Source organism: Taeniopygia guttata, chromosome 14 (genome assembly GCF_048771995.1).
Source record: "Taeniopygia guttata chromosome 14, bTaeGut7.mat, whole genome shotgun sequence".
NCBI lineage: Eukaryota > Metazoa > Chordata > Aves > Passeriformes > Estrildidae > Taeniopygia > Taeniopygia guttata.
The window spans coordinates 7,745,072-7,763,795 of record NC_133039.1 but is presented as its reverse complement, the minus strand read 5'-3'; the positions used below and the strand labels follow the sequence as shown (position 1 = coordinate 7,763,795).

Sequence of the window (18,724 nt, the reverse complement as noted above, 5' to 3'; positions counted from 1 at the left end):
CCGGGGCGGTCCCCGGGGCGGTTCCCGGGCGCTGTCGGTGCCCGGCTCGGTAGCTGCCCGGGGCCGCAGCCGGCCCTGCAGCGGCCCCGGCCCTGTGCCCTCCCGGGCCCGGCTCTGCTCCCTCCCGCCGCTGCCGGTACCGGCGCCACCGCCCCTCAGCTGCCGCTGCAGCCGGGACAGGCCCGGGGGACCGGGCCGCGGTGTCCCTGTGTCCCGGGAACACGGTGGCACGGGGGCTGAACGCTGGTGCCGATTCACTGTGCTCTTTAATTCAGAAGTAAAGGGGAGGTGGCCCACAAGCAGCAGCAGCTGTGCGTGGCACAAGCAGGGAGGCTCCTGTAAAGCAGGCTGGGCACAGGGCAAGGCTGGGCAGGTCCGCACTCCTCCTGCCGGGCACGAAAAGGAGGAAGGAGGTGGCAGATCCCCAGAAAATCGGCCCTCATGGAGCACTGCTGGTCCCCACTCACTCCCGATCTGCCCGAGGCAGCTGGACTTCAGCTCCTGCCCCAGAGCTCTGCTTCTGGAAAGCCAGTCACCTCTCCCACCTCACAGAAGGGCTGCATGCCCTGCGTGAACATCAGTTTGTACCTCAGCCGGATGGGCTCCTGAGAGAGAGGAAGAGAGGGGCACACCATGGTTATCAACTCCTGGACTCCTTCACCCCTCGTGGCCTTGCTGCAGGGAGTCACCTCTGACAGGGGAAACACCAGCCTTGCAGAAGCTCTGCACAGAAGGAAACCCTGCATCTTCCTAAGACAGACAAGAGCAACTGGAAGACCTGTGCACACCACCCATGGGCATGCTGGCAATCCAGGCCTAGCCTGCCTACTTGGAGACAAGGGAGTTCCTTACACCGATCTCGGGTCTCATAACTATCTACCAAGGCAAAAGATCTGCCACCCATCACTTGTGCCAACACCTGCACCGTGAGTGCCTGGAGCTGTGTCTGTGTGTGTGCAGATTTTCCAGAACTGCACAGGCCCCTGCAGCAGCTGCCCACACAGTCCTTCAGACTGTAGCTCTGGAAATCTCTTCGAGCAGAAAAAACATCTTCCCAGCACAGTCCAGACTGCCCTGTCTCTCCACTACATCTCCCCACTTTTAAGAGGCTCCCCATCTTTCAGGCAAACGGCCGGGGGGATCCCGGTGCCCAGCAGCAGCACCTTGTGTGGGTTGGTGAGCAGCAGCACCCGGGACAGCACTGCGGGCGGGAGGAGAGGGTTGAAGGCTGGCAGCTCACAACCAGAGGCTGGCTGTAACTTTATTTGCATGGTCTGAAAGAGAAAACAAAAAAAACCACTTTTTATTCCATGCTGCGAAAAGGGCTGTGAGCTTAACTGAGCCATGGAGCCAGTTAAAGATACATCAGTCAGACTCTTCATTCAGTGAAAAGCACATCCTGCAACTAAAGGCAAGTGTTCCTAAACAGCCAGTTCTATGCTACACATGCACAGGGAGCAGGAGCCCTGCCCAGGAGGCTGAAGCAGCAGCTCTGGAGCTCTCTAGCCGTGGCAAGGCCATGGACACACTCTGAAACAGGCACCGATGCCACAGGCACCGCTGTACAGCAGGTTCTCTGTGCAGAGACAGAGAGCCACACCATTTCCCATGAGCAAGGCGAATGCTCAGTAAGAAATGGTGAACCTTTCTTCTCAGGACACTTCTGAGCCTCTCTGCTACTTGTCACAGCTTCTGACCTTTGGGACTGCAGCCTGGAACACTATGTCCTTAATGGGGTGTGCTGAGGTGCTCAGCATGGACAGAACCATCACCAGCACGTCTGGTCGGCCAGGAGCCGGGTCTCTGGAGAAGTGCAGCATGGCCTTGAAACCATTCCTGTCATACACAGTGAGTGGGCAGATAGTGCCTGCCAGAGACAAATAGAGAACCAGAATCAAAGCCTGATCCCCCTCCCATTTGAGGGCAAACAGGAAAGATGGGATAAGGAATTGCAAAAGGGAAAATGCAGACAAACTTTTACTTCCTTTGGCAAACTCACAGACCAAGTGGCACACTGATTTATATCTGCCTCTAAGGCAGAGACAGGAATCTGAATGTCTGCATTTGGGATTTAGCAGCTCAGATTTCTCCAGCCCTTGAGGGAAGTCAGGTGTGGATCCAACAGAGATACGGTGGGAAAAGCAAAGTGCCTTTCTGAGTGCACACAAGATTTGGCTCCCTACCATCCGTGTCTGGCAAATTCACACCTGACTATCACCATCCAGCCCTTCCAAAATCTGCCAAGACCTTCATTTGAGACTGAAGGCAGATCAGGATGTCTGTGCACTTGTCCTCTTCCAGCATCACTGAGAGCCAAGGCTCTGTGGCCCTGAGCTGAGACCCCAGGGTGGCATTCCCAGGAAATGCTCTGGGGAGGAGCTGCAGAGCTGCGCCACACAGTGTGAAACTGAAAAGCAGAGGTGGAATGAAGAGCTCTGCTTTAGGAAGTGGGGCACTCCCACTCAAAAGTGTCTTTTAGGACTTTTAGTAGAACAACTGTTTGAAGCTTGACTGAAGGTGTGAAGGACTGGGTTTAGAAGCACATTACAAAGATCAGCCAGGGCAGAAAACTCCTGAGCAAGGAGTAGGGAGGACAAGGGCATCATCATGCTATGGTCCCTAGCACCTACTCAAATTCTCAGGTACATTAAGCCCATCACAGAGCAGTCATTACGTGACTCCAGTGACCCACACAGCATGAAGCTACTTTGGCTTCCTGTCCTGCAAAACTCATGAAAGAGCTGTAGTAAGCCGCTAGTAAGAAGAGCTGGGGCACAGAATTGCACTTACTTGGTGTAACTGAAATTAAAGGCACAAAAAGGTTTTCTAGAGAAGCATCATAGGAAGCTGGATGCAAAGAGGCAGCAGGCTTCAGATCATAGCCTGGGCTGAGGAGTGGAGGATCTGGAAAGGGCAATTTCATTGGTGATAAATCCCTGGAAAAAAAAGCATGCAGAAAGCTTGCATTAAGTGGGGATACTACAGGGAATACACTCACTGTCTTCTGCTGTATTCCCAATCCCTCATCCCCTTTAGGTATAAAGAAACTACAGACTTACACTCTGAGTCCTTGAGGAATTCAAAAACTCTATAATCTATGGAAGATCTTGCTGTTTCAAAATTCATTAAGGCAGGTTTTGATTCTGTTACTATGGTAAAACTTAGGTTTAGGGCTTTGGAAGTCTGCTGTCCCTGTGCACAGCTTCTCTGGAGCCCTAGTCAGGCAGATTAAAGTAAATTCCAGCTCAAAGACATTGCAGGAAGCTGAAAATCTTCAGTAAAATTTATTGTATTATGGCAGACTGTATAAGCATATTGCAATAGTCTCCTGCTCTGAAGATCTGTGGAGATTAATATGATTTGTGAACTGTTCCAAGCTTCCACTGAATGTCTGGAAACTATCTTGTCACAGTCTGGAGAAAGCTGAGGAAAGTGTTTTTTCAGTGACAGGTTATTATAAAAAGGCCTGACTGTAAGGTTTTTGTTCTTTTAGCTCAACATCACCTTGTTATCAACCAATGGGATTCGTCTCCCCAAATTTCTGACCCTTGGAAGGTCCTGGTGTGCAATTAACTGCAATTAACCGGTGCAGAACTTCAGGGGACAGTCAGTGTGTGCATGGATCACTTGCCATCACTAACCAGAGGCAGCTGTAAAAGAATTCATCAGCCCCAAAATCTGACTCTATTGTGAAGAGTTTACTTACAAAGAGAATGTCGTGGTCTTGGATGGTGGAAAGAGCTGTTCATCCAGGCTCTGGAATTCACAGCTGTCTTCCCAGCCCTCCTGTGGTGCCTGGGTTTGAACAGCACTTACACCTCCCCTAAATCCATTGTGCACAGCAGGCTGGAAAATAAGGCCCTTCAGGTTCATGCTGTATAATATCAGAAAAATAAACCTGTTGCACTGAAAAGAACTCTGTTTATCAAATACCACTACCTAAAGCAGAAATACATGAGAGTCATTTGGTTGCAAACTGCACCTGAGAGACTGAGAGCACAAGGATTCCGGTTCCCCTCAGAACAGAGTGGTGCACCAAAAGGGCTGCCAGGGAAAGGCAGACCAGGAATCATCTCTGATTTTTGTCCTTTATACCTTATGGGTGGCAAAGTACCTGAGCATCACTCACCTCTGCTAGGCCAAAATCAGGGGGTGGTTTCTGTATGACAGGGGAGCTGCTGAGACCTGAGAAAGACACCAAAATGCCACAGGTAACTTAGAGAAAACAGGGGTTTCCACAGGTGCTTCCTTTGCTAACACCACTAGAGACACTGCACCCCTGAAAACTTCCATCTGGAAGACTCTGCCTCGGGACTGACGCTGAAGTTCTCCCCTCTTTATGAACACCACAAACCCCAGTACCAGGGTGACACTGAACTGCAGCTACAGACCTAAGGACTGGAACTCCTCCTCGAGCAGGCAGGTGGAGGCTGTGCTGCCGTGGCGGGAGGCTGAGGGTGAGTCTGCAGAGGGCTCTGGGGGCGCCTGGGCCATGGCCTCCAGCTCGGAGAAGTCGATCAGGGTGTAGCTCCTCGTGCGCCGCGGGGCTGCTCGGCATGCTTGGGGAACAGAGACACGGTTAGCCAGGAACCTCCAGAGAGGACGGCACAACCACAGCTACAGCTGGACCTGAAAGGTGAACAGCTTTGGGAGTATTTCTGTCAATGACATGCACGAGAAAATGATGGTTACATAACACTTTCCGTGTTTGTTCTCTGAGAAGCACGTCCCTCCCAAAGCCCGCTCCCACCTGGCATGCAGGGCAGAGCTGCCGTGGGACACTGGGGGGTTCTCACCTGGTGCACAGGCAGAGCTGGCAGCTGAACCTGCTCCATCCCCGTTCTCCTGGCTGGCCACAACCTGCCTGTGCTGCCCCAGCACCCGTGAGAGCTTGTCACTGGCCTGCAGGATCTCAGCTGGGAAACCAGAGCAGACACAAAATACTCATGTTCCAGCAGGAAGGCCAGGTCAGTTCCACAGCACTGCCCAAAATGCTCCTGAGGAAGGGACAGTGCAGCTCAGGAGCAAAGGCCATCAGAGCAGGCTGCCCTCAGCTCCTCACTCGCCTTTCATTCCATTTGCACACACAGCTGCTGATTCCAGGCCTCTTCTCATTTATCAAGATCCCTTTGAAATCTTACCCCATCTCTAAAGTATTCCTGATTCCTGCCATCTCCGCTATACTTTCTTTTTCTCCACAAGTTTTCCCTGTGCATCTCAGTCTATAATCCAGCACTCCCCAGCTGAAGAGCCATGGCAGCTATGGGTATGAAGGGAAGGAGTGAGGTGCAGTTGAGCTCTCAGGGTTGCTGTTTAGGATGTCTGTTCTGCAACCATTGCTTCACTCAGACTTTAAGGCATACAGGAATGAAATGCCAATTGTGGAATGAAAAGATTCTGCTTTTACCAAATTAACTCTACTCTAGCTGAAACCAGAACACCTTCCTTGGTATTACACCTAAAAATTCAAAATATATTCCTCTTTCTACAGTTATACTTCAATCTCTGGAGAGAAAAGGCCTCAAAAGCCTTCAGTTCTGTGAATATCAGAACTCAAAAAACCTCACCACCTCAGCTGAAGAAATGGACTCACTGTTTAACTTTGGGCTCCAAGTGAAAATTAACAGCTTCCTCAGAGATGAGCAGGAGACCAAATGCCACTTCCCCTGGGCATGGTTTCATGGTGAGAGTGGAGAGCTTTGCCCACAGGTGCCGAGCAGCCGAGCACTCCCCTCCCAGGGAAGGGCACAGCCTTGTCCCAGCTGCAAAGAACCACCAGGACGGGGTTGGCTCTTACCCAGAGCCTCCTCGTCAGCCACCGCCTCGCTGGCCAGGCGGAAGAGCAGGGGCCTGAGCTTCTCACAGCGCTGGGACAGAGCCTGGGGAGGAAATGTTCCACTGCTCAGCACATTTCTGTCTCTGCCACCAGCTGCAAGTGGTGCTCCCTCTAGAAGAGGGAGGAAAAGGAGCATTTATGCAGGAAAAAAGAGCATTTACCTGTAGGGTTTCCTGGTCAGCTGGGGATAATTCATGTCTCCTGTAGCTCTCCAGTAGCTCATCCATACGTTTGACATTCTCAGAAACCTCACTGATGGTGTTCACTCTTTGGGACGCCTGAGCTGACTTTTCTTGCTCCTGTGATGAAAAATGAAAGGAAGGTAGACGATGCTTGGCTGGTACAGCTGTGCACGTACTTGGCTGGAGCACCCAGGGTCACACCTATCAGTATTTTATTGCAGGTGGAGAAGGCACCAAGCAGCACAGGTGAGAACCTGCCCCCAGCTGCCCCATCAGGGCACCCTGGCCATGTGCTGTGGAATATGGAATACATCTCACCACAGGCACGAGTGTGACTTCAGAATCTGAGTTGGGAATTGGTGGCTTCTGCCACACAGAATGACACACTCGAAACAACCACAGGGCTTTGTTGAACCAAATCTCCTCTGTAAGCAGAGAAGTGGGATGCTCCTTCAGATGGAACGTGCAGACAGGCCAGACGTGCACACACTGCATGCAGGAAAGAGGCAGTTCTGTACAGAAGTGACTTCTTTCCATCTGGGAACTGAATTTATTTTTGGAAATTTCCAACCACTACTGCAGTGCTACTGCCAAGGTCCCACTGACAGGGAAGTGTCCTGCTGTATGCACATTCACATATTCCCTCTTGCTGGCAATGGCACATTTTGGGGAAACAGCACAAAATGATCCCATGCTGTAATCTCAGAATCACTGGGAAAGACTGACCATGGCCCCTTCTCTGGGGCTACAGTACAGAGGATCTCCTGTCAAAATCAGCCCGGCCAAGTTCCCTCCCCCTGCCTGTCTGCACAGAGGTTTCCCCTGGGGCTCCCACCTCTCTTACAACGCTCTGGATCAGGCGGTTGGCTGCCTGCAGGTCCTCGGGGTGGCTGCTCTTCAGGAGCCTGGCCAGGAGCTGGGGGCAGAGATGGGGCAGCAGTGAGCCTCTGGGCACTGTGCACACACCACAGACACAGACACCTGCTGCAGAGCGGGCCTGTAATCCTGGAAATCTCTCAGCTCCTGTCCCACAGTCTAATTCAGGTTACACTGCTGCTGCATACACTGGCTGGTCAGGATTAGGGGCTCTGGCTCTGCAGAGCTTCTGTAAGAGCTGGAGAAGCCCTCCCTTGGGGAGCTTTCATGGAAACTGATGTTTTTCTGTAAAAAAGATCATTTTCTTATTAAGGAAATATTTCTGACAAAGCCTCAGAGAGTTCTCTAGCTGTTGCACTGCAGAAGAGATCAGCATTACTCTGAGATTGTCTGAAACAGCAGAAGCTCCCAAAATATTACTGAGCTTTTTTTCTCATCAGTACAAAACAGAGGGTGGGGCATGAAGACTCCAAGGTTTACCTTCGACTTCTCTTCATCTGTGTCAAAAATAGAATTCTGAGGTCTTGGGGAAGGGGGAGGTAAAATTTTGTCTTCTGGCAGTTTGGGATCTTCTTTTACAATCCCTGGAACAGGTAAGAGTAGTTGTTCAGTGACACCCAAGCTGCTGAAACCTCAATGCTCAACAGTACATGAGGTTTTGCACAGATTTCTGGATTAAAATACTACTGAGGACTACTAAATACAATGGAGTGGGTGAAAAAATCCATCCCAGGATCCCTCTGAACTAATCTCTCATAACCCTGGGAGATACTCCAGGGCAAGAATCACTTCTGAGCCTGTCCTGTGCTTTTTCCCTGCACACAGTGTGAGCAGAGGCCTCCAGACTGGTCTGAGCTGTGGCTCAGGAAGGCTGTTCTTTGGAAAATCCCTTTAAACAGTTCCATGCATCCTTCAGAACCCAACCAGCCTGGGACCTTTGTCCCTTTTCCTTACACACAGCATGTTCTGAAAAAGCTGAGTCACAAGCTGAGGGAGGCAGATATCTGTGTGGGAAACCATGGGCTTGAGAGGCTAAAAAGGAAACTGAAATAACAGAACTGAACCTTGTTTCTTCAGCATCTGATAAGCATCCTGGATTTTGACTTCCTGAGGAAACCAGACTGTCCAACTGAATATCACTTCTGTGACCCTTGACTTGACTCTTTCTGAAGACCAGATTCCATAGTACTGAAAACAAGACAGTAAAGAAAGACAAAAAAGCTCAAACCCAAAGAATTGGTGCCAGATCTGGCACAGGGATCCAGCCCCAAGGAACTTTTGTGCAGAAACCAAGGATAAAATGGATTCCTTCAGTGAGTTTATTTACAGTGCTGTCAACTGTATATCTTGGGGTTAGGAAACACAAGAACTGCTATGGAGTGTGTAAGAATCACACACATTCTACAACAATCAAAATTAAACCACTTCAAACTTCTCTGATCAGTTATTGAATCCAAACCCCAAAGCAGGTTATTTTAGTGAAAACATTCTGTGCTTGACTTTAAACACTCCCCTTGAGTGCTGCAGTGCAGTCACACCACTGGCCTCAGCCAGCCCCAGACAGGCAAACTGAACAAAACCAGAAACAAACGTTATTGTCTCTTATCAGCATCTGGGTGCTTTCTCCAATTTCTCTCATTATTGCCTATGACCACTCCTTTTATTATAAAAACACAAACCTCCCCAAGACCAGGCATTTCAAACTGATTAAATGATATTTGTCCTCTCAGAGCAGTAAACAGAATTGTCTTCAGTGATATATGCTTTAAAGTCTGTGGTTTCCCTGAAATTCTGTTACCAAGCATGAGACTGAGACAAGGAGTTTTGTTCTTCAGTTGGGCACTTCTTTGAAATCAGCTTTTCACAGCTCTGCCCTTGGGCTGATGCAATGGAAAACGAAACGTGCGCCAGTGGTAAATGTGTGCAGGAGCCACCAGAAAGGGAAACCAATGGGTGAGACGCTCAGAGGGTGTTTCAGGCAGGCCCAGGCCCCCCCAGCGAAGAGGAGCAGGGCCAGAAGATCCCACTGCCCCTGATAAAGCAGAGCTGCATTTCTTATCCTAAAACACCCTGCAACCTCCACCACCTACCTTTGGGGAAAGCACTTTAATCAGCTCATTCAGAAACCTGAATTTTGCCATTTCACTGTGAAATCTGTCACCACAGTTGTTCACACAGGTCTCCAGCACCTGCAGAAAACAAAATGTTACCAACAGGAACTGAACACACAAGACTTGGGGAGCCTTCAAAAACTTTGTCACTATATTACTAAATCTAGGCACTTTCTGACACTTAATTCACCAACACAAGATACTGCAAAAGTCATGCAGCAAGAACTTGTTTCATTCCTTCATCCAACTTCCCTAGGCAGCACATTTAAGACCACCTGCTCTGTTCTACCCATCACTAACAACTTCTGGGTTATTGCCTCGGAGGTGGGACAGCTTACACAGCCAGAGCTGCAGACCAACGAAACCTCAGCAGAGCAGCGTGGGGAGGCACAGCAGCAGTCACTCCCCACACTGTGCCCTGTTCCTGTATTCCTGTGCAAGGGAAAGTTAAATAGAGAGGCATCCGAGAGAAAGAGAAAGACATTGACATCTAAGAGAAAGGGAAGAGAGCCATCCTGTCTGCTCTGCTGTTCTACCTGCCAAACTGTTTCCCAGTGACAGCTTTGTGTGCGGATTTGTGTACTCACTGTGAGAGCATGGAGAGCTTCCCTCTCCTGAGGGGACTGGATTTTGTGTGCCAGCAGCCTCAGCGCAAACCACGGGCTGGGGAAGAGCAAAGCAAGTCACACCACGCACAAGTTCCCGGGAAAAACAAATGCTGCTGGGTTGGGTGTGCACAGAAGAGCAGCTGCTGGATTCACAGCAGGACAGACACCCTTCCTCGGGCACAATGCTGGCCAGGGACACTGCACACACACAGGGGCGAGCTGGTGACCCCAGCGCTGCCCTCCAGCCCTGCCCAGGGCTGTCCTTTGGGAGGCAGCAGCAGGGACAGGCTGGGATATCCTGGGTAGGCACCTCCTGAGCTGGCTCTCTGCAGCTGCAGGAGCTTCAGTGACAGCCAGGGCAGCCTGTGCCAGCTCCTGGGCATGTGCTGGGTGCCAGACTGTGAGCTCTGAACTCAGTATGCTCTAAACACAGAGATGATCACTAAGGTTTGACAGGTCAATTGCTTAATTAGTTCCTGCTGCTTCCCACAGAGCCCAGACTGTCAGCTGGAAGGTGAGGAAATCCCAGCAGAGATCCTCCTCCCGTTTGGAAGGAAAAGGTGAGGCTGAGCTCCCTCGGGCTCCCCTACAGAACCCCACAGCAGGAATCCCTGGCCAGACCCCTAAGGGCATGGCCAGCAGGACCTGCTGCCCGGAGGGCTCCAGCAGCTGACGCCAGAGCCCATTCCCAGACATCACCCTCCATCACACTGGCACACGCCTATTCCCAACTCGTATTTCCAACTCATCTCTGCTCCCAGGAGCGGCAGAGCCCAGCGAGCCCCCTCAGCCCCCATCCCTGCAGAGCTGTGAGGGTGCTCAGAGCCAGACACAGCCTGGCTGAACACAGAGAGCTCTGTGTGCCTTACCCCTCCGTGCCAGCGTTCACCTGGGCGCAGAACCGCTGGATGCAGTCCCAGTTTTCCTCTGATGTACTCGGGTCAGTGGCCTCATCTTACGGAGGGAGAAAAACAAGAGAGGAAGAAGGAGAGCCCAGCCCCGGTGTGAGCGAGCGCTCAGAGCAGGAAGCAGCTCAGCCTCGCTGCTGCTCCAGAGCTTTTTGTAGCAGAAAGGGGACATCCAGGACGAGCAGGAAACAGCTGTTACTAAAGTCTGCCTAAAAATATAGTCCCAAGCACACACTTAAAGTCAAGCACAGCCCTACAACAGCAGATGTTGCTTGTAGAGGAGAAACTTAAAAACCATTTACAGGCAGCTCTCCCAGGACCACTGTAAAACTTGTGCTGGAACACCGGCAGTTTACACTTTAGCATAGCTAAATTCAGGAAAAAAAGTATTTTTGGCTCTATCCAGTCCCCAGTCTGTCACTGAGTCAACTTTGGGGCTGAGTATGGGCAGGACAGATGGGGAAATGGGCAGCTGCAGCAAGACAGCACCCACATCGCTCTGCAAGGGTTCCGTGGGGGCAGCGGGCCCTTCCCCAGGGAGGTGAGGCTGCCCCAGTGCCCACCCAGGCTGCAAGAGGCAGCAGCCAAGCCCCCAGCCCCCAGCCCCACTCACTGAGCCAGCGCTCCAGCTGCCCGCTGCCAGCCATGGGCTCGTCCCTGTGCCTGTGCCTGTGCCAGGCGAAGCGGCGTGGGCAGCCCACGGGAGGGCTGCTGCTGGGGAAATGCTGCTGCTGGGGAAATGCTGCTGCTGCTGGGGAAATGCTGCTGCTGCTGGGGGAGTGCTCAGCACAACCCCTGCGAGCTCCTCCCCTCACCAGCTGCGGAGTAACTGTGAGAACGGAATCAAAGTCACCACATTAATTTAATAATTAAAGGGGCATCAGACAGAAGAGCATAAAACAACCCAATCTCCTGATCAGGGATGATTTTAGCAGAATCACGTGTGTGACACAGTACACAGGAAACCCCCCTCTGAGCAGCTCACTCAGCCTGGTATGACACCCGGGCAGATAAGAGGGCAACAGCTATAATATACATCTCTATATGTATGTATATAAACACCCCCACTGTATTTATTGGGGAACTGCGCTGTGTAGCTGTAGGTACCCTGACTGCAAGGTCTTCTCCAAAAAGAATCTGATCTGTTGCTATCAGAAGTTCAGTTACTTTCTGTCCACGTGGTCTGAATTTAAATGCTGATACGTGTCTTCTTCTCCCACCCTGCAAAGCAGGCTCCTTGCACGAGGCGACAGCAGGACGGAGTTGAATCTGGACTCGGTTCCTCTCCCGAAATAAGTGATTTGTGCTGAGTGCAGGTTCGTACAGACGAGGGACCAGCCCAGACACCTGCCTGGCCTGAAGCTCCTCTCTCTGATCAGAGATGAGCACGCAGGTGCCACCTGCACCATCCAAGTGTCACCGATGTCCCTGTCAGCTGGACAGGGCTCTGCGTATGCGGCCACACACCTCCTCAGCTCCCAGAGTCACCATCATCTCAGCAACGCTCGGGCCGTGCTGCAAACAGAGAGTCACTGAGCACAGGAAGGAACTGCCCAGCACGTGTCTGTGCCCCACAGACTGAACTGAACTGCCCAGTGTCTGTGCCCCACAGACTGAACTGCCCAGTGTCTGTGCCCCACAGACAGAACTGAACTGCCCAGTGTCTGTGCCCCACAGACTGAACTGCCCAGTGTCTGTGCCCCACAGACTGAACTGCCCAGTGTCTGTGCCCCACAGACTGAACTGAACTGCCCCGTGTCTGTGCCCCACAGACTGAACCGACAGCGCTTCACTTGCATCACTGCCACGCTGGGCAGGAGGGCATCAGCAGCTCAAACAAAGCCTTGGGCTTTCTCCTCCTGAAGGCAAATACCAGCCCTGGTCAGAGGGACCTGAAGGATTGGCACCAGAGCTGAGCCAGGATTAGGCTTTGGAGAACTTTTGTAGAACTTGGGCTCGAGCTCTGTGGAAGCACACTGCACATCATCTCAGAATTTTCTGTTTACCTGGCGCCCGCTGAGCGCCAGGCGCAGGAGCTGCATCATGCTGCTGTACTTGGTCTCTCTGGTTTGCTTCTGGAGACTTCTCAGGTCTTTGTTCAGCTCCTCCACAGTCAAGGCAGCTGCTGGCCTTGTCATTAGCCTTTGGGAAAGAAGGTGTGCTTACGCTCTGGGGACATGGAAACCACAGGGCTCCTGCCTCTCACCTCTGCCCTGTGCCAGGGCGCTCCCTCCGCTCACCAGAAGCAGAGCTCATTCAAAAGAGCAAGTTTAAACTACAAAATTATGCCACAGATGTAGAAAACCACAGTAAAAAGCAATTGTGATTAGTTAAGAATACAGTTTTCAGAGATGAGGAGCCACTGCTGCCACTACTCAGCTCCGGCAGCAGCACACTTACCCTAAGACTAGTTTTCCTATTTCATCTGCTTCTGCAGAAATTGTTTGTAGCTGCTGCCGGGACACCAAGGGCCTGACCCACAGGTAAGAGTAATCACTCGACACCAGACTCTTCAGGAGGCTTATGTGACCCTGGGGAAAGAAAGCAAAGCTGGCAAGGCAGAGGGCTGTGCTGTGGAGGAAGCGAAGCCTCAGCTCGGAGGATGGTGGCACAGCGCTCTGCCCCAGCTCATACTTTTCTCAGCAGAAGGACTCGCTCCACGTATTCATCTTCCAGAACATCTGGATCCACTTGCTGATCCCCATAGACGAGCTCCACCAGCCCCTGCAGCTCCCTAACCAGCTTCTGGCGCAGCCCTTGGTTCTCAATGTGACGGGTGAGGTGAATCCTGCAACAGAGAAAAGACCTGCTTCTGGATTGCTGTGGGTTACCTCGGACCACCCCAACCACGTTTCATAGAAATTACAGAATATTCTGAGGTGGAAGAGACCCATAAGGATCATCAAGTCCAACTCTTAAGTGAATAGACTGGGGACTGAACCCTCAACTCTGGCATTCTTAGCTCCATGCTCTGACCAACTGAGCTAAAACTCAGTGTGGAAGTGTTAGAAAAGCAGCACTAAACCACAGTCTGACACTATACAAAGAGGCATTTTGCTCTGGTGCCCCACAGGGAAATGAGGATGAAGCCACTCTTAGCAGCACAAGTGTACTTGCAGAAGAACCTTCTGAAGTGACAACTCTTTTTAGATGTTATTTTCTTAGGTTATAAAAATTAACACTTCAGATCCTCCCAGGTACATCCACCCTCTGCCTAGACTTTCAGTGGTGCCAACACCAGTGTCCAAGCACAGAACGGGAGACGAGGCAGAAACTGTGTGAGCAGAAACCTATGCTTCCTCTTAGCAGAGCCCAACAGCTGCTGCACCAGGACCATGCTTGATCCAACAAACAAAACCCCCCACCCAAAGCTGAGTGCTAGAAATAAATTCTCACTGACATGGTGCTTACTACATCTTAAAGCTACCACTGATTTTTTACCTGTTGAATTCTGGGAGTGCTTCAAGGTCCAGGAGAGCAGAATGGGTTGTAATTCTGCCTACTTCAAACTGGGAGATCAGCTCCTCCAAAGTCCTCCCCATCTGCTTCTCTGCAACACAAGCCCAAGGGACTCTCGGGGCTCTGCGCTGCCCTCGGGCAGCTGAGCAAAGGTGGCACAGGACAGCTCCTGTGCAGTGCCAGCAGCAGCAGGGACATCCCCTGGCAGCAGGCACACACTGCCATGCTGCCCCTCCCCAGGAGCTGCTGGGCGGTGAGGCACTGGGAACTGGGACATTCCGCTTGGCTCCGTCACCTTCCTCAGCAGAACTCCTCTGCCTCAGTCAGCCAAGGAGAAGGCACGCTCAGCCAGGAGGCTGCACTGCCCAAGCAAGATTTCATTCCCAAGCAGAGTTCTCAGAACACAAGTTAACCTATGATCCCCACACAGCAAAAACAACAAAAGAAGACCTTCACTCAACTCCTCGTGGTCTGTCAGGTTAAAGGAAAAGCGGTGCTGGTGTCAGACAACACTGCAATTATTCACCACAGAATGCAAGTTTTCCCAAGACTTCACAGTGTCTCAGCCTTGAAATAAGGGTTTTCCCAAGGGAGAGGCCATTAAGCACCTGATTCAATTTTAATGGCTGCACAGCAGCAGGAAGATTTCCACCATTCCAGCTCCCTCCACAGGAGCTCTGCAGAAGGCCCGGTGGCATCTCGGTGACTGACTGGTTATGTGAGACCCATTCCCTGACCCCCTCACACACTGACAGAGCTCTCAGCTATTAAAATGAACCCAGCCCATGGCACAGAGTCAGCACGAGGTGACCTGGCAGGCAGGAGCCCGTGGTGCTACCTGTGAAGCCCGAGCCGCAGTTGGTGACGATGTCCAGCAGCGCCTCGGGCAGGAAGCCGTCCCGAGCAAAGCGCTCCAGGAAGATGTCCCCCTGCCTCTTGGACAGCTTGCCACCGTCCTTGTTCAGCAGCAGCGGGAGGTGGCCGAACCGAGGGGGCTCCCAGCCAAAGGCCTTGTACAGAAGCAGGTGCTTGGAGGTGGAGGCCAGCCACTCGGCGCCGCGCAGGACGTGGGTGATGCCCATGTAGTGGTCATCCACCACGTTTGCCAGGTGGTACGTGGGGAAGCCGTCCCCCTTGAGAATCACGGGGTCCCCTTCCACCTCGGCCACCTCGTGCTTGTTCCAGCCGTACACCAGGTCCTGGAAGGGCTCCACGCCCTTCTCCAGGCGGAAGCGGACGACACAGTCCAGGCCCTGCGACAGCTTCTGGGCCACTTCTGCGGGCGTCAGGTGCCGACAGCGGTTGTCATACCTTCGGGACACGAGCACCAGGGCTTCTGCTCAGCACAGCCCAGCACCACCAGCCACTTTTACAGTCCCACAACTCCAGGCAGACGCCTGAACTCGAGCTGTACCACCCACTGCACGCCCAGTCAGGCACCAAGGCCCTCCCTGGCACGGGCAGGCTCGGCGCGGGGCAGGGGGACAGGGACAGGACAGGGGGACAGGGACGTACCGCGGGGTGTGCTGGCGGCGCAGCGCGTCCCTGCGCAGCAGCTGCAGGCGCTGCGGGCTGCAGAAGCAGCGGTAGGCAGCCCCGCTGGCCAGCAGCGCCGCGCCGGCCCGCCCGTACAGCTCCAGCCGCCGCGACTGCACGTAGGGCCCGGCGGGGCCGCCCCGCCCGGGGCTCTCGTCCGGGGGAATGCCTGCAACACCGGCACGGCGGCACTGAACCGCTGGGCCGCCACACAGCCGGGCAAAGGCGGGCAAACCCACCCTCCAGCTGTGCCTTCACAGGAAAGAGAAGGTTTCAGCAGGTGAAAAATGAAAGGTGTTTCTAAATACCTGCCCAGTCCAACATATCTTCTATTCCTTCTGCAGCTCCAGGCACCACCCGACTCTGATCTGTATCCTCCACTCTTAAAATAAACGTCCCTTGGTGTTTTTTGGCAAAGATATAATTGTACAAAGCGGTCCTAAGGCCACCTAAATGCAGAAAACCTGTAATTGTGGGGAAATCAGAGGAGGTAGTCAGAAAAAAGACCCAGGGCAGAGTTCTAAACACGAGCTGGAAGGGCGCTGGATGCTGCGTGCGGTGGCAGCGTCACCCGGCGGGAGCTGCACCGCACCCCGGAGAGCCCCAGCTCAGGGGCACGGCCTCTGAAAACAGCTCAGGGGTGACTAGTCCCGGGAGCGGAGTCCCTGTGGTGGCCTGGAACCCCTGACGAGCTGGCACACGGCAGGAACGGCACGGGCACGGTAACGGCACACCCACAGGGACCCGCACGGCACCGGGACACACCGCGAGGGCGAGCCCGGGAGCTCCGGCGGGAGCACGCGAGGGAGCCAGCAGTCCGCACGCACCCTCCAGAGCCTGAATTTATGTTTTCCGACGCAGAGCCCCGCCCCGCCGCAGCGGAGCCCGGAGGTGGGCAGGGCCGGGGCTGCCGAGGGGTCGGTTACCTGTGGGGCTGGGCCCGAACCGGACGCGCGGCCCCCCCGAGGCCCCGGGCCCGGGCCCCGGTTCCGCTCCCGGTGCCGGTGCCGCTCCCGGTGCCGGTCCCGCCGCGCGGCGCAGCGCGCGCACGGCTCGCGCCATCCCGCCACGCGCCCACGTGGCCGCGGCGCCGCTTCCGCCCGGCCGCGGCAGCCAATCCCCGCGCGCGTCACCGCCGCGGGGGCGGGGCGTCCCTTAAAGGGGTACCACCCGCTTCGTCGGGTCGCGCCAGGGGGCCGCGGCCGCCGCCACGGGCCTGGCAGCGTGCAGGGGTTCCGGTGCCCGGAGCGCTGAGCGGAGAGTCCGGCTCCCCTCCCACCGCCCGGTGTGGCGCGGCCGGTGCTGCGGGGCGCGACCCGAGGCCGCCGCCCCCACGCGAAGAGGCGGGCGGGGGCGGCTACGGGAGCCGGCGCGGGCCAGCGGCGGCGGCGGCGGCGTTTCCCGGCGTGCCCCGCGGCGGATTGTACACAATCATCATGGCCGCCGCCGCTGCCGCTGCCGATGGTACGAGCGCGGCCGGGAGGTCGGGGCGGCGGTGCCGGGGCTGTCCGGGGTGTCTGGGGTGCCCGGAGCCCGCGGTGCCCGAGGCCAGCGGTGCCCGGGCCCGCGGTGCCGGTGCAGGGGCCGGCGGTGTGCTGAGCCCGCGGTGTATGGGGCCGGCGGTGCCTACGGTGCCCGGGCCCGCGGTGCCGGTGCCGGGGCTGGCGGTGTGCTGAGCCCGCGGTGTTTGGGGCCGGCGGTGCCCGCAGCCGGCGGTGCCCGCGGTGCCCGGGCCCGCGGTGCCGGTGCAGGGGGCGGCGGGCCGGGCCGGGCCGGGCCGGGAGGCGCCAGCGCGGGGAGCCGACCCCGGGCACTCTGCGAGGCCGGGCCGGGGCAGCGTCCCGCGGGCCGGATCCTCCTGTTCGCTCCCCGCAGGTGCCGAGGAGCCGGGCATGGAGGCGGAGGCGCAGGAGCTGCCGCTGGGCTGCGGCGGAGCGGGCGGCTCGCCGGCGGCGGGGAGGGCTCCGCAGGGCGAGGAGCGCCGGGAGCCCCCGCGGGCGGCCGTCAGCAACGGCGGCGGTGAGGACGACGGCAGGGAGCTGGTGGAGCTGAAGGTGATCTGGAACAAGAACAAGTACGACGTGAAGTTCTGCCTGGACGGCACGGGAGCCGAGCTGAAGCAGAAGATCCACTCGCTCACAGGTCCGTGGGCTCCCGCGCCGCCCCCGCGCCTCCCGCCCCGCCGCTCCTAATCGCTGTGCTTGCCCCTAGGCCTCCCGCCGGCCATGCAGAAAGTTATGTTCAAGGGACTTCTGCCAGAGGAGAAGACCTTGCGGGAAATCAAAGTAACAAATGGAGCCAAAATAATGGTTGTGGGCTCTACCATCAACGATGTGTTAGCAGTGAATACACCCAAAGAAGCTGCTCAACAGGAGGTCAAAGCAGAGGAAAACAAAAAGGAGCCACTCTGCAGACAAAAGGTAATTAATATCTCAATAATTGCTGGTGTAGGGAGCAATAGGATCTGTGTGGTTCTTCTGCGGTCACTTGTGGGTCCTATTCCTCCTCAGATCAGGCTGGGGGTTCGTTTCTGACAGCTCAGCACTGGGAGGACTGGGCAGGAGAGCAGCACAGAACTGTTCAGTCCAGCAGGGACTGGGGCTTTGCCAGACTCTGCTTGTGGTGCTGGGCACAGCCAAGCATTTTGGTCAGAAAATGGAAATGTGTGATGGATGTTAGTGCAATCACAGCCCGGATTAACTCTGTCTAAAATCTAATTATTTTTTATTGGTGCAAAAGAATCTGATCTCCAAAAACTGCTCAAAACAAACTCCAAGAAAGCAGTTCCCTCAGCTGTCCCAGCCCTGACAGGGATGTGGATGTTGAATTCTCTCACATTTTGTAGCACAGGGCTGGTTTGATGGTCCTGCAGCGTGGGGGGCTGCTGAAGGACTGCCAGCTCAAGGTATTACCAGCCTTGTACCTTCCTCAAAATAAACTTCGTTAAAATTAAGTAGAGCCTCCATGAAGCATGCCAGTGGTTTTCTGTGATTTATCACTGTTCACACTCAGTGTGAGTCCCATCATTTCTTAGAGGTGCTCAGCCAGGTACAAGCTGTGAGTGGGGATTTGAAAGTTACCACTGCTGTGATCTGGTTTGGTGCTGGGCTGCACTGCCAGGCATGGAGCATTTCTGGATGTAACACTTTGGATTTTATAGACATGTATTTATGTGTGCACATGTTTGAGAAGGCTGTTATGCTTGGCA

The 18,724-nt window shown here is 54.5% G+C and overlaps 3 protein-coding genes across 6 annotated transcripts in view; 1 reads left to right on the top strand and 2 right to left on the bottom strand.

Annotated features, from left to right (window-relative positions):
* Positions 1 to 18,724, top strand: part of UBFD1 (ubiquitin family domain containing 1) — a 134,444-nt gene that overhangs the window by 106,614 nt on the left and 9,106 nt on the right. The window contains exons 2-3 of the mRNA XM_072935757.1: positions 17,392 to 17,658; positions 17,728 to 17,936. Of these exons, the coding sequence (XP_072791858.1) occupies positions 17,392 to 17,658; positions 17,728 to 17,936 (476 nt within the window). The remainder of the gene's footprint in view (positions 1 to 17,391; positions 17,659 to 17,727; positions 17,937 to 18,724) is intronic.
* Positions 376 to 11,262, bottom strand: GGA2 (golgi associated, gamma adaptin ear containing, ARF binding protein 2). 3 transcript variants are annotated; one of them, XM_030284803.4, is made up of 17 exons: positions 11,135 to 11,262; positions 10,483 to 10,567; positions 9,593 to 9,668; positions 8,985 to 9,083; positions 7,959 to 8,082; positions 7,375 to 7,478; positions 6,854 to 6,934; positions 5,998 to 6,135; positions 5,798 to 5,879; positions 4,797 to 4,916; positions 4,392 to 4,559; positions 4,130 to 4,185; positions 3,707 to 3,846; positions 2,791 to 2,936; positions 1,698 to 1,867; positions 1,164 to 1,274; positions 376 to 605 (listed from the first exon to the last, which is right to left on the bottom strand). In XM_030284803.4, exons 1-17 carry the CDS (start codon positions 11,166 to 11,168, stop codon positions 495 to 497), a joined length of 1,845 nt encoding a protein of 614 aa, XP_030140663.4. In that variant the 5' UTR covers positions 11,169 to 11,262; the 3' UTR covers positions 376 to 494. The 3 variants fall into 3 exon arrangements, with proteins under 3 accessions (XP_030140663.4, XP_072791856.1, XP_072791857.1); XM_072935755.1 differs by lacking the exon at positions 11,135 to 11,262 and having other exon boundaries at positions 6,863 to 6,934; positions 10,503 to 11,110; XM_072935756.1 differs by lacking the exon at positions 11,135 to 11,262 and having other exon boundaries at positions 10,503 to 10,567.
* EARS2 (glutamyl-tRNA synthetase 2, mitochondrial) lies at positions 11,365 to 16,829 on the bottom strand. 2 transcript variants are annotated; one of them, XR_005981929.2, is made up of 9 exons: positions 16,443 to 16,829; positions 15,825 to 15,980; positions 15,496 to 15,685; positions 14,819 to 15,291; positions 13,963 to 14,071; positions 13,156 to 13,309; positions 12,922 to 13,071; positions 12,528 to 12,663; positions 11,365 to 12,036 (listed from the first exon to the last, which is right to left on the bottom strand). XR_005981929.2 is itself a non-coding variant. In XM_030284806.4 (9 exons), exons 1-9 carry the CDS (start codon positions 16,576 to 16,578, stop codon positions 11,953 to 11,955), a joined length of 1,569 nt encoding a protein of 522 aa, XP_030140666.4. In that variant the 5' UTR covers positions 16,579 to 16,817; the 3' UTR covers positions 11,365 to 11,952. The 2 variants fall into 2 exon arrangements, 1 of the variants encoding a protein (XP_030140666.4); XM_030284806.4 differs by having other exon boundaries at positions 12,922 to 13,052; positions 16,443 to 16,817.

Bases quoted from the DNA above. Each gene is read 5' to 3' on its own strand.
- GGA2 (XM_072935755.1), bottom strand. From the start codon at position 10,693: ATGTCCCCTTTCTGCTACAAAAAGCTCTGGAGCAGCAGCGAGGCTGAG. The intron at 3,847-4,129 runs GTGAGTGATGCT...CTTATTTTCCAG, and splicing joins CTGATTTTGGCCTAGCAGAG to CCTGCTGTGCACAATGGATT. The intron at 1,868-2,790 runs GTAAGTGCAATT...TGTCTCTGGCAG, and splicing joins TTTAATTTCAGTTACACCAA to GCACTATCTGCCCACTCACT.
- EARS2 (XM_030284806.4), bottom strand. From the start codon at position 16,578: ATGGCGCGAGCCGTGCGCGCGCTGCGCCGCGCGGCGGGACCGGCACCG. The intron at 15,981-16,442 runs GTAACCGACCCC...CCACAATTACAG, and splicing joins GTTCGGGCCCAGCCCCACAG to GTTTTCTGCATTTAGGTGGC. The intron at 15,292-15,495 runs GTACGTCCCTGT...CGTGTCCCGAAG, and splicing joins CGCCGCCAGCACACCCCGCG to GTATGACAACCGCTGTCGGC.